The 13435-nt window shown below is 44.4% G+C and overlaps 1 protein-coding gene across 13 annotated transcripts in view; it reads left to right on the top strand.

Moving 5' to 3' along the window:
* Window positions 1–5386: 5386 nt before the first annotated feature.
* WDR31 (WD repeat domain 31) overlaps window positions 5387–13435 on the top strand; it is a 32457-nt gene continuing 24408 nt past the window's right edge. For 6 of the 13 annotated variants that reach the window (XM_023242587.2, XM_023242593.2, XM_045042881.1 and 3 more), the window contains exon 1: window positions 5387–5685. In XM_023242587.2, the coding sequence (XP_023098355.2) occupies window positions 5600–5685 (86 nt within the window). In that variant the 5' untranslated portion in view covers window positions 5387–5599. Of the gene's footprint in view, window positions 5690–6458; window positions 6574–11331; window positions 11428–13435 lie in introns of all 13 variants that reach the window. The other 7 variants (XM_023242590.2, XM_023242588.2, XM_023242591.2 and 4 more) reach the window with 5 other exon arrangements.

The following is a 13435-nucleotide window of genomic DNA, read 5'->3' as shown; positions in this document are numbered from 1 at the left end:
CAGCCCCTTCCCTTCCTGTGCTGGTGCTTGACCCAAGTCCCCACACAAGGCCTCAGGGTACTCGTAAATTCCCAAGTGAGGCTCTTAAGCTTTATTCTTCGGAATTACCTGAGGTGGTTGGGGGAGAGGGTAGTTAAGCATTCACACTTTCTGATAAAATTCTCCTTCACTAGGTCTGGGGTGGAGCCAGGAATCTGCAACTGTAGCAGTTGCCCTGAAACTAAAATACAAATGGGCTTTCTGACCACCCATATAAACACTGCCCCAGGGCAATGGTGACCTTTCGGAGACCAGCATCTCCAAAAGAAAGAGAAAGAAAGAAAGAAAAGAAAGGTAGGGAGGAAAGAATGAAGGAAGGAAGGAAGGAGGAAAGGAAGAGAGGAAGAAAAAAGAAAGAAAGGAAGAAAAAAGAGAAATTATTGCTCCTACAGGGCGCCTGGGTGGCTCAGTTGGTTGAGCGTTCAACTTTGGCTCAGGTCATGATCTTGTGGTCTGTGAGTTCGAGCCCCTCCTCGGGTTCTGCACTAACAGTGCAGAGCCTGCTTGGGATTCTCTCCCTCTCCCCCAGTTGCACTCTGTCTCTCTCTCTCCTCAAATAAATTAACTTAAGAAAAATTGCTCCTAGTACAGGTTCTTTATTTCAGTTATGTATTCATGTACATGTGTGAGCACTGGGGACTGAATGTATTTTTTTTTTTTTTTAAGATTTTATCTTTAAGTAATCCTTGTGCCTAACATGGGGCTCAAACTCATGACCCTGAGATCAAAAGCCACACGCTCTCCTGACTGAGCCAGCCAGGCACTACCAAATGTATTTCTTATTGAGAATCGGGTTTAAAAAGTTTGGCACTGCTGCTCTCAAATGACCTCTGGAGCTTTGGTGGGAGTGAGGAGGGCTGTACTTGAACTTTAGGGCTTGCTTAGGCAGAACACCCTGAGCTGGGGACAGAGAAGAATGGACACTTTTGTTACATTTTAGTCATTCAGCAGATTTATTGAGCACCTACCTATATGCTGGGCCGTGTTTAAGACGCGGAGAATACAACCTTAAAGAAGAACAAAGTCTACTCTCCTGAACAAACAAAAGGACATGTAAATAATGTTGGTGAGAAGACCTATATGAAAAGTGCTCAAGCACATAGAAGCAGGGCTTGAGGGAGGGCTGATCTAGAAAGGACGATGGAGGAGGTCTCTTGGAGCAGCAGCACGGTGACTGGAAAAAGACAGCAAGCAAACCGTGAGAAAATCTGGGGAAGGAGCCTTCCAGGCAGAGGAACCAGCAAGAGCAACATTTCTTTTTAGGCCAGGAACTCTGCTCCCCCCTCACCAAAGAACCACACACAATTTACATTCTGAAAAGGTGCTATATATTTACATCCTCACACACCATAGAATATCCTTTAGCCCCTACCATATGACATAGGTGGGAACATGGAGAGGCCGCTTTTAGGCATCAGGCTTGAGCAATAAAAACCTAAGGTGAAAGGGCCCCAGTGATCCCCAGGCTGAATGCAAACAGGTTCACTAAGCGACCCACCTCATAATAGCATCCACAGGCCCTAACTTACCAATAGGCTACTTAGAACCAGGTACCGTTACCATAAAGGGAAAATTCCATGCATTCCTGTACCTCACTCAGCGCTTAACTGTAGCCCCCCGCCGCTGCCTCCTGGTAGACAGTCTCTCTTTTGCTGTCCTGCCTGCTTGCTCTCTTGTGGTGTATTCAGTAAACTTCTATCTCCTTTGTTTTGCTTTAGGCGAATTCTTTCACCACCCAAGCCGCCAGCCTCCACCCAATCTGGTTGCCGCACAGAGCATATTTATTTTTTATAAAATTGGGATTATCTGGGGTTGCCTGGGTGGCTAGTTGGTTAAGCATCCAAACTCTCGACTTTGGCTCAGGTCATGATCCCATGGTTCTTGGAATAGAGCCCCACATCAGGCTTTGCACTGACAGTAGAGAGGCTGCTTGGGATTCTCTCTCCCTCTCTCTCTCTCTCTCTCTCTCTCTCTCTGCCCCTCCACTCATGCTTGCCCACATGCTCACTCTTTCTCTCTCTCTCTCTCAAAATAAACTTAAAAAATGTATATATATGTGTATGTATGTATATATATATATTCTTATATATATACATACATACACATATATATACATACATATATATATATATATATATATATATACATACATATATATAGGCACCTGGGTGGCTCAGTCGGTTGAGCATCCGACTTCCGCTCAGGTAATGATCTCACAGTCTGTGGGTTCGAGCCCTGCATCGGGTTCTGTGCTGACAGCACAGAGCCTGCTTGGGATTCTCTCTCTCCCTCTCTCTCTTCCCCTCCCCCATTTGTGCACATGCACTTTCCCTCTCTCTCTCAAAATAAATAAACATGAAAAAATTAATTAAAAAAATCTTTTTCAAAAATATTCAGTGAGCATCTACTATGTGCTAAACCTATACTGTTCAATACCATAGCCACTAGCCACAGATGGCTTCTTAAGTTACATTAAAATTAAATACAGTTTAAAATTTAGGGGCATCTGGATGGCTCAGACAGTTAAGCATCCAACTTCGGCTCAGGTCATGATCTTGCAGTTCATGAGTTCAAGCCCAGCTTTGGTCTCTGTGCTGGCAGTTCAGAGCCTGAAGCCTGTTTCAGATTCTCTCTCTCTCTCTCTCTCTCTCTCTCTCTCTCTCTGCCCCTCCCCCCCTTGTGCACGTGCTCTCTCTCTCTGTCTCTGTCTCTGTCTCAAAAATAAACATAAAAAAAAAAAAGATTTAAAATTCAGGGGGCACCTGGGTGGCTCAGTCAGTTAAGCATCCGACTCTTGATCTAGGCTCAGATCATGATCTCTCCGTTTGTGAGTTTGAGACCCACATCGCTGATGGTGCAGAGCCTTGTTGAGATTCTTTGTCTCTCCTTCTCTCTGCCCCTCACCTGCTTGTGCTCTCTCTCTCTCTCTCTCTCTCTCTCTCTCTCTCTCTCAAAAAATAAATAAATAAATAAATAAATAAATAAATAAATAAATAAATAAACTTTTTGAAAAAAAAGTTCAGTTCTTCAGGGGCACCTGGGTGGCTCAGTTGGTTGAGTATCCAACTCTTGGTTTCAGCTCAGGTCATCATCTCGAGGTTCATGGGTTCAAGCCCCATATCGGGCTCTTCATGGAGCCTGTTTGGGATTCTCTCTCTCCCTCTCTCTCTGCCCCTCCCACCTCTCAAAATAAATAAACTTAAAAAAAAACAAAACAAAACAGTTCTTCAGTTGCACTAGCCACACTTCGGGTGCTCAGTAGCCACATGTGACTTGAGGCCAGCATATCGAAAAGTACAAACATAGAACATTTCCATCATAGCAGAAATTTCTATTGCAGTGCTGTGCTGGATCTTGTATTAGACATCAGCAATAAATACAGGTGTAAACAAGACTGTGTCATTGCCTTTATGGAGCTCATAACCCAGTGAGATAAACCAATAAATGGGAAATCACACAACGTTAGGGGAAGTGTGGGGGCCTTGGAAGCACAAAGGAAGGGTAGCTAACTCAATCTGGAGGAAGAGAGAAATGGTTAGGGAAGACCTGAGGGTAGAGAGGGAGATGGCCTCTAAGCTGAGGATAGTTAGCCAGACGGACAGGTGAGATGCCCTGGCCAGAGGGAACACTGTGTGCAAGGATTCAAAGGCAGCAGCAAGGTGAGCCAAGAAGCTGCAAGTAGGTTAGACCATTGAAACCTACAGTGTGGTTGCCAGAGGTGGAAGCTGAGGCTAAAGAGATATAGACCAAGCCTTATTGACCTAGTGAAGGAATTTGGACTTTATTTTGAATATCAGTTATCTATGGTCTATAACAAACCACCCCCAAAGCTTAGTGGATTAAAATGACAAGTGTTTATTTGCTCACAATTCTGTGGGTTGGCAAATTGGGGCTGAAACTCAAAAGTAGCATGATGTCATTTCCACCACATTCTATTCGTCAAAATAAGTTACTAGACCAGCCCTGATGGGAGAAACTACAAAGAATTTGTGGCCAGTTTTAATCTATCACACTCTGGCATGATGTTGGCTTGAAACTAGGTGGTGGGTAGAGAGAAGTGGACAGATTTTTTTTTTTAAAGGCTATTTCAGGGGAAGAATTCAGAAGTCTTGGGGTTTGTTCTGGAACAAAGAAGAGAGAGTGAAGTTACAAAGTTACAAATGACTCCAAGATCCTTGGTGTGGGTGGGTGATTGGTGAATGGTAGTGCCCAGCACTCAGAGAGAAAAGAGGAAGAACAGGTTTGGGGGGAAGATGATGTTTCCAGGGTGAGTCACGTTGAGAATGAAGTGTATTTTATTCAGCCAGGTGGAAAAGGACAGAAAGCAGGTGGATTTACAGGTGTAGGGAGAAGTCTGGCTAGAGATACCAGTTTGGGAGTCTCAGGTGCCTTAAACCTGAAGCCTTTTCTGGAAGAAAATCTTGAGGGCAGGGATCAGGTAAGTCAACTCTCTAAGCTACCCTGAGCCTAGCCCAGTGCCTGAGGGCAAAACAATCAGTCTCTCCTGGTTGAAGTCTACGAGGTTGTTGTGGGCAAAAGAGATTGAGTTTGTAGAGAGAGACCTCAGTTCTGAACTAAGATCAGTGATGCATGGGGGTAGACCTCAGCTCCTGCCAGGAACAGGACACTGATCCAGAAAGTAATGAGTGCATCATCAGGGAGGGAAGTCAACAGAGGCAAAGGATCCCCCATCAGGACTGTTGTGGAGGATATTCCCTCTTTGCATTGGAAGATAGAGCCAATGGCCAGCTCTGTTATTCTGTGAAGGTAACTTTCTCTTGCCACCCCTACTCCTGTTCCCACAGTCACCCAGCTTTCAGAAACTCCACATGTCTTTGTTGTAGGTGATTCTGCTGGGAGATCAGGCCTGCAGCAGATCCCTACTAGGTGCAAGAGAAATGTTGGCTAGAATGCCATTCATCCATTCATTCGTTCATCCATCCACCATCCATCCATCCATCCATCCATTCAACAAACCGTTACTCTGCACCAAGCCCTGTGCGCTAGGAATACAGAAATGAATAGACTCTAGTCTGGAAGCAATGCAACTCCAGCTGCTGTTCGTTTCTGGAACTGTCTTCCCACTGGATCTCAAGATGATACTGAGGGGTCTTTTTGCTGTGGTGCTGGTCTGTAACGGTTTGATGAAAGAAAGAATGAAAGGAATAGGAGTGGGGGGACCTGGGAAAGGGTCCAAGGGAGAGATCACGGGGTGGAATCATGGAAAACTCCAAAAACTAAAACAACACCTCCAAGGGGGCGAATAACTATTTAAAAGATGATATTTATTCAGTACTTTCTCGGTGACTCTCTCGGTGGTACCGCTTTTCTTGCATTCTGTAGATTCCCAGACAGCGCGGTCTTCGGGCAGAACCGTCCTCTTCTCTGGAACCTCATCATTGCATTGTTCCAGTCAGAAAACAGGCCAGGGTGCTCTGGGCCCGGCCTCGGGGAGACGGCAGATGGGCGGAACTGCAGTTCGGGGGCCGGGAGAGCGCCCGGAGGCTTTTCGCGGAACTCCTGCCCTAGCGACGCGCGCCTCGTTGCTAGGGGCGGTGGCATGGGAGGCTGTGGAGCGTGGTGGTTGCTGACTCCCTCCACTCGGCGCCCCTGCCGGCCCCAGCTCCCGGCCCGGCCAGCCGGCTGGTGGGTATGGAGCACGATGGGGGGAGGAAGGGGTACGGGAGGGACGGGCAGAGCTGTGGGAGCCCTCGCGCTTTGCAGGCTGCAGCAGCCCACCTGGCCAAAGCGGGGAGTTCTAGGGCAGGCCTTGGGTCGGGTGGCATTATATACCTCGTTTGGGTGAACTGCTCACCCCACCCCAACCCCAACACATCAAAAATGAGCTTTGGCAGTCCACATGGATAGAACGGGGGACATTTGTGATCCGAAGAGACAGGAAGGAAAAATTGTACACAGGTTGTCCCCCAAATTTGGGGCAACCTTGGAACTTCTGGCCTTAGTGCTGACTCCCTGTGAGACTCTGGGCAAGACCCACTTATTCTGTGGGCCTCAGTTTCCCCTATCTACCATTAGAGGGTCGAAGCAGACCTTCTTCCAGTGCTTCCACTGTGGTTTTGTTTGTGTTTGAGCTTTCGTTTTGATGTCTTGTGTACAGAAGGAGATTTGGGGAGAGGGAAGGAGACATGAAATCAGCATTTACATGAACAGTGGACCAGGAGTCCAGGGAAATAAGATCCATTACCCCAGCTCTGCCTCCTGTGACCTTTAACAAGTCACAACCCTCTGAGTCCCGCTTTCTTGATGGAAAATAACAATTGGATATATGCTGGAGTCTATCAAAGAATACTGCACTGGAGAGTTAAACGAGAATTCTCTGAGTTATGTTTAGAGTGACCATTGGGTGTCTGAAGGTCTTTGGAAAGCAAATTGGGGCAGTAATGGTTTCTGGGATTCAGATTTAGGCCTGGTTTTATCTGGAAACAACAAGGATATCCAAAGCCAATAATTGAGTGTATGGCTTTTCCAAGCCCCCTCCAGCCTCTCCTGACCAAAATCTGGGACCAAGCTCAGGTAACTTCACTGAATGTTTTGCTGCTGGTCAATTTTATTTTATTTTTATTTTATTTTTATTTTTTTTGTTTGTTTTTAAATTTGTTTTTTTAATGTATGTTATTTTTGAGACAGAGAGAGAGCATGAGCAGAGGAGGGGCAGAGAGAGAGGGAGACACAGAATCTGAAGCAGGCTCCAGGCTCTGAGCTGTCAGCACAGAGCCCGATGCGGGGCTCGAACTCACGAACTGTGAGATCATGACCCGAGCCGAAGTCAGACGCTTTACCAACTAAGCCACTCAGGCGCCCCATTGCTGCTGGTCAATTTTAAAGAACCCTTATGTTGTTGGGTTCTTAAAAAGCTTGTAGGGCACCGGACTGGCTCAGTTAGTAGAGCATGCGACTCCTGAGCTCAAGGGTCGCTTGAGTTCAAGCCCCACATTGGGCATGGAATCTACTTTAAAAAAAAAAAAAAAAAAAAAAAAAAAAACTTCTTGCCAAGCAGACTCTTCACTTTAGTGTGCAATTATTCATTCATTCCCCAGATATTTGCACTGCATCCATTCTCCCAGGCTATGTTTAAAGCTCAGATACAAAAACGGGGGCGTGTAGGTGGCTCAGTCGGTTAAGCGTCCGACTTCAGCTCAGGTCATGATCTCACGGTCCGTGAGTTCGAGCCCCGCGACGGGCTCTGGGCTGATGGCTCAGAGCCTGGAGCCTGTTTCCGATTCTGTGTCTCCCTCTCTCTCTCTGCCCCTCCCCCATTCATGCTCTGTCTCTCTCTGTCCCAAAAATAAATAAACGTTAAAAAAAAAATGAACAAGACACTGCCCCTCCTGTCAAGTATATTATGTGTTCACAGTATAAACAATGGAAGATAACAATAGTGTTTTCACTTCTTAGATTAGTCTCATAATAAATCACAACTACATGGACATTACCCAAGTACATATACTTTGTTGTTGGGATTTTATTTTATTTTTTTAATGTTTATTTTTGAAAGAGAGAGAGAGCTCATGTGCATGCATGCACAGGGGAGGGGCAGAGAGAGAGGCGGCAGAGGATCTGAAATGGGTTCTGTGCTGACAGAAGAGAGACTAATGTGGGGCTCGTGAGATCAGAGCCCAAGTTGGCCGCTTAACCGACTGAGCCACCCAGGCGCCCTTGTCGTTGAGATTTTAAATTGCCTTTAAGTTATATAATATATAACTTAATGAATTCTTGGTATGATCAGTCACTCTGGTCAGGAGACATAATTGGCTTCATTTTAATATCCTTCAGATTCATATACCTATTTGTGTATGTTCTTTGTGTATATTTGTTACATATGTTTAATATATATGTATTAATAGTAGTATTAAGGGGCGCCTGGATGGCTCAGTCGGTTAAGTGTCCCAATTCTTTGATAGCAGCTCAGGTCGTGATCTTGAGGTCATGGGATTGAGCCCCGAATGGGGCTCAGCACTGAGTGTGTAGAGTCCTTGGAATTCTCTCTCTCCTTCTCTCTCTCTGCCCCTCCCCTGCACATCTGCTCACGCTCCCTCTCACTCTCCCTCTCAAAATAAATAAACTAAAAAAAAAAAAAAAATAGTAGTATTCAGGGTGAAGTTGGCAGAAACTGCTCCTTTCAGCTGCGAGATCATTGTTAATATATCCATCATGCTAGTAGCCATCATTTTATATTGACAATTTGCCAGGTTGAACTGAGGGCTTTCTACGCACTAGCTTTAATAGAGATGTGGTATAGTAGGCTGATGGAGAACACGGCCTCTGGAGTCGGACCGCCTACCTTCAAGTTTTAGCCCTGCCACTTATTTGCAACTTATCTGTAAATCCGAGCAAGTTATTTAACATCTTTGCGCCTCGATTTTCTCATCTGCTAACTGAAGATAGTAACAGCATCTATCTCAGAGGCTCGTGGAACAAATCACAAGAGCCAATAAATATAAAGCATTTAGAATAGTCCCTGGCACATTGTAAGTGCTATTTTTAATCTTTACCGAAGCCCAGTGATAGAGATATTATCCCATTTTACATATGGGAAACAGACTCTGAGGGCTTCAGCAATTTGCCCAAGGCCGCAGTAGACTGTAATTCAGACCTAAGTCTGTCTAATTCCTATGCCGATGCACTAAATCAAATGTTATTCTGACTCTGCTGTGTTTCTTTCATTTTTGTTTTATTTTATTTTATTATTTTTTTAAGTTTATTTATTTATTTTTGAGAGAGTGCAAGCGAGGGAGGGGCAGAGAGAGGGAGACAGAATCCCAAGCAGGATCTGAGCCACCAGCCCAGAGCCCAGCGTGGGGCTCAGTCTCACAAACCATGAGATCATGACCTGAGCCGAAGTCAAGAGTTGGTTGCTCAACCGACTGAGCCACCCAGGCACCCCTTACTCTTCATTTTTAGAATAAGCTACCCTGGGGTGCCTGGGTGGCTCAGTCAGTTGAGCGTCCGACTTCGGCTCAGGTCATGATCTCGCGGTCCGAGAGTTCGAGCCCCGCGTCGGGCTCTGAGCTAACAGCTCAGAGCCTGGAGCCTGTTTTGGATTCTGTGTTTCCCTCTCTTTCTGACCCTCCCCCGTTCATGCTCTGTCTCTCTCTGTCTCAAAAATAAATAAACGTTAAAAAAAAAATTAGAATAAGCTACACTGTCAGTTGGTAATTAGAATTTTTTATTTGAGTTCTTAAAATAGAGCTGTTAAACTGCACTAAAACTGTGTTTCTTCTTTGTAGATGTTCATAAGGGAAATTCTGGACTAGAAGTCAGGAGACCTACCTAGTTAGAATTTTGAGCAAATAATGTTTCTTCCCTGATTCTTCAGATCTTTTTTTTCTTTGTTTGTTTGTTTGTTTTTGTTTTTGTTTTTGTTTTTAAGTAGGCTCCATGCCCAGTATGGAGCCCAGTATAGGGCTTGAACTCACTACCCTCAGATGAAGACCCTGTTGGGATGCTTAACTGACTGAGCCACTCAGGTGCCCCTTCAAATATTAAATAAATGGTTTATATGTGATGTTTGTGAAAAACTCTTCCATATCTCAAATTCTATGATTCATACTTATTGAAGTATTATTTTAAACAGGAGAGGGGTGCTCAGGAAACTCAGGAGAGTTTCAACTCAGGTCATGACCTCACAGTTGGTGGGTTTGAGTCCTGCATCGGGCTCTGTGCTAAGAGTGTGGAGCTGCTTAGGATTCTCTCTCTCTCTCTCTCTCTCTCTCTCTCTCTCTCTCTCTCTCTCTCCCCCCCCACCCACTCACATGCTCTCCCTCTCAAAAATAAATGAATAAACATTAAAAAAATAAGTAAACAGGAGAAATTGTCTTTCTCACAGAAATAGTAAGGTCTGAAGTAAGCAGTCAGCTCTGAAAATTTTTGGAATGGGGTGTCTGGGTGGCTTAGTTGGTTAAGCACCTGACTTTGGCTCAGGTCATGATCTCAACGGTTCCTGGGGTTCAAGCCCCACATCAGACTCTGCGCTGACAGCTCAGAGCCTGCAGCCTGCTTTGGATTCTGTCTCTCTCTCTCTCTCTCTCTCTCTCTCTCTCTCTCCCTCCCTGCTGCTCCCTCATACTCTCTCTCTCTCTCAAAAAATAAATAACTAAACATTAAAAAAAATTTAGTGGGGAGGTGCCTGAGTGGCTCAGTTGGTTAGGCATCCAACTTCGGTTCAGGTCATGATCTCACAGTTCGTGGGTTTGAACCCTGCATCAGACTCTGTGCTGATAGCTCAGAGCCTGGAACCTGCTTTGGACTCTGTTTCCCTTTCTGCCTCTCCCCCACTCACTGTCTCTCTCTGCCTCTTAAAAATGAATAAACATTAAAAAAATCTAAAAATTTTTTTGAATAGAAGTACTATGAGGAAAACAAAAATGTTTAATGATGCATTTAAATATATCCTACTTTGTATGGGGCGCCTAAGTTAAGCCACCGACTTTTGGTTTCGGCCCAGGTCATGATCTTGAGGTTCGTGAGTTTGAGCCCCTCGTTGGGCTCTGCGCTGGCAGTGTGGAGCCTGCTTCGGATCTCTCTCTCTGCCCTTCCCCTCCTCACTGTGTCTCTTGGAAAAAAAAAAAAAAAAAAAAAGAGTCTCATGCTCTACCAACTGAGCTAGCCAGGCAAAATTTTTTAAAAATATCCTACTTTGTATGTTTATTCATTTATTTATTTATCAAAAAAATTTATTTTTAAGTAATCCCTACAGTCAATGTGGGGCTCAAACTCATAACCCCAAGCTCAAGAGTTGCATACTCTACCCACTGAACTAGCCAGGTGCCCCCCCACCCCTACTTTGTATCTTCCTCCCTTCCTTCCTTTCTTCCTTCCAATAGGCTCCACACCCAAAGCGGGGCTTGAACTCATGACCCAAGGTCAAGAGTCACATGTTCCATTGACTGAGCCAGCCAGGCACCCTCCTACTTTGTATATTTAAAAATAGATATATCCAGGCACCTGGCTGGCTCAGTAGAGCATGTGACTCTCGATCTTGAGGTGGTGAGTTCAAGCCCCACATTGGGTATAGAACTAACTTTAATTCATTAATTAACTAATTAAAATAGATATATAATTAACATTTTGGTATACTTTCCCTGAATTTTAGAAATGTGCCAGTTATATGATCTTGGAATTTTGTAAGATATCTCTTTCTTTGTGTGGGAAAACTACACTTAACAATCTCTTTAATTAAACAAAGCCTTTATTTACCTTGTGAATCTCCTTTCAGTGCAAACAAACATGCTTAGAGAAGAGATTAATTTAAGCGTCTTTTAATAATTACAGAGATTAGGAAGTGGCTGCCTGCACTATTTTCCAAAGGATAAATGTTACAAAGCATTGAATACGGCAGCTCACCCAGAAAATCCTACTGGTTTGGGGGTAAGTCATTCTAAAAGTTATCTTTCGCTTAGAATGTCCTGTGAATGCTCTTCACATGGGAAATGTGGCTCTCCAGATGCTATCAGCTAAGAATCCAATCAGTTTTAAGCAAAGCCAATCCATTTATAGCATTTGCTGTTTTTGGTGACCTAGATCTACGGATGGCCTCTGTCCTCAGTTTGATGATAATGTTGAAAAATGGGCTACGCTGGCAGATTGGAAGCCCTGTGGCCTCTATCTACCTATAAGCAATACAACATCCCAGAGTTTTGAAAATTATCCTGGAATTTTTTCTGTCAGCATATCATATGCCCGTTATAGAGAATCCTAGGATGTCTGAACTAGAAGGGACCTTAGATTCGCTACTTAACAAGAAATGTTTTTGCCATACTGTGCAAGCCACTTGAGGTACAAAGATGAACATGAGAGAGCCCTTCCTCTTATGGAGTACACAGTCTACTAAAAATTATTTAATCTGGTATCCTCATTTACAGATAGGGAAGCCGAGGTGCAGAGCAGGAAGTGGAGGAACCCAAGGGCACACAGTAGGATGAGGCAGGGTTGGGGCTGGAGCCAGGGCTCTTGTTGGCACGCACCATGTTCTTTTCACTGCACTGTGCTTCTGTACTGGTTACCCATATTGTCAGGAGGTCAGTGCTGGCAGTTTCTCAAAGAGTAAGCTGAAATTCTTCTGGAAAACTTTTTTTTTTAATTGTTTAATGTTTATTTATTTTTTTGGGGGGGGGGAGGGGCAGAGAGAGAGGAAGACACAGAATCTGAACCAGCCTCCGGGATCCTAGCTGTCAGCACAGAGCCTGACATTGTGCTCGAACTCATGGACCATGAGATCATGATCTGAGCCGAAGTCAGATGCTTAACCCAAGTGCCCTGGTTTTGTTTTTTTTCTCTTTCTTTTTAATATTTATTTATTTATTTATTTATTTATTTATTTATTTATTTATTTACTTATTTTTGAGGGAGAGAGAGAGAGAGACAGAAAGAGAGAAAGAGAGAAAACACAATCAGACGAGGGGCAGAGAGAGAGGGAGATAGAATCTCAAGCAGGCTCTGGGCTCTGAGCTGTCAGCACAGAGCCTGACGTGGGGCTCAAATCATGAGATCATGACCTGAGCTGAAGTCAGACGTTTAACCAGTGAGCCACCCAGGTGCCCCTGGGACAGTGTTTTTTAATGGTATGACTGAGAATACTTGGTGAATTTTAGCTGTATTTCTTCCTGGAGACCATTCTTCCTAGAGCTGGGCCAGTCATGCCCATAGGAAACTCATCTCCTAAACTTTAAACAGAGTCACAGAGGAGATAGGAAGTGAGTACTGCCACCCCCATTTACTTCCCTTTACCGTCTGGCTTCTGGAAGAGCTAGTTGTAGCGGACACGTGACCCAGAGTAGCTGAGATCAGCCCCTCATCAGATCTTCAGTCCCAGCAGATAAATGCACACTGGCCGTGTCTTCCTGTCACTTTTTTCCTGTTTCACAGGCCACCAGTATAAGAGCTCCACAGATTGGGTGTTTGGGAGGTGTTTTCTGAGTGAATGTGTGGATTAGCGTCTTTGAATGTCTAACTCACCTGTCTTAGTTCTAGCCTTATTAGTTGTTGGGGACGTTGCAAATCTGAAAAACAATAATTTTATTTATTCTAATATACCACCCATTGTTGACATTACTTAAGTTGTAGGCCAGTGGTTCTCAAACTTTTTGGCCTCAGGACTTCCTTATACTCTTGAAAATTAGTGGGGATCTCAAAGAGCTTTGTTAGTGTAAGTTATATATTGGGTTCTACCCTGCAACCTATTGACATTAAAACAGATATTTGAAAGAAGTTTTTTAATTAAAAAATATTTTTTAATGTTTATTTTTGAGAGAGACAGAGACAGACACACACACAGAGTGCGAGCGGGGGAGGGGCAGAGAGCGAGGGAGACACAGAACCAAAGCAGCCTCCAATATCTGAGCTGTCAGCCCAGAGCCTGGCTTAAACTCACAAAACA

The sequence above is a fragment of the Felis catus genome, chromosome D4 (assembly GCF_018350175.1).
Source record: "Felis catus isolate Fca126 chromosome D4, F.catus_Fca126_mat1.0, whole genome shotgun sequence".
Lineage (NCBI taxonomy): Eukaryota > Metazoa > Chordata > Mammalia > Carnivora > Felidae > Felis > Felis catus.
The sequence above is the reverse complement of the archived record's forward strand: the minus strand, read 5'-3'. Positions and strand labels throughout refer to the sequence as shown.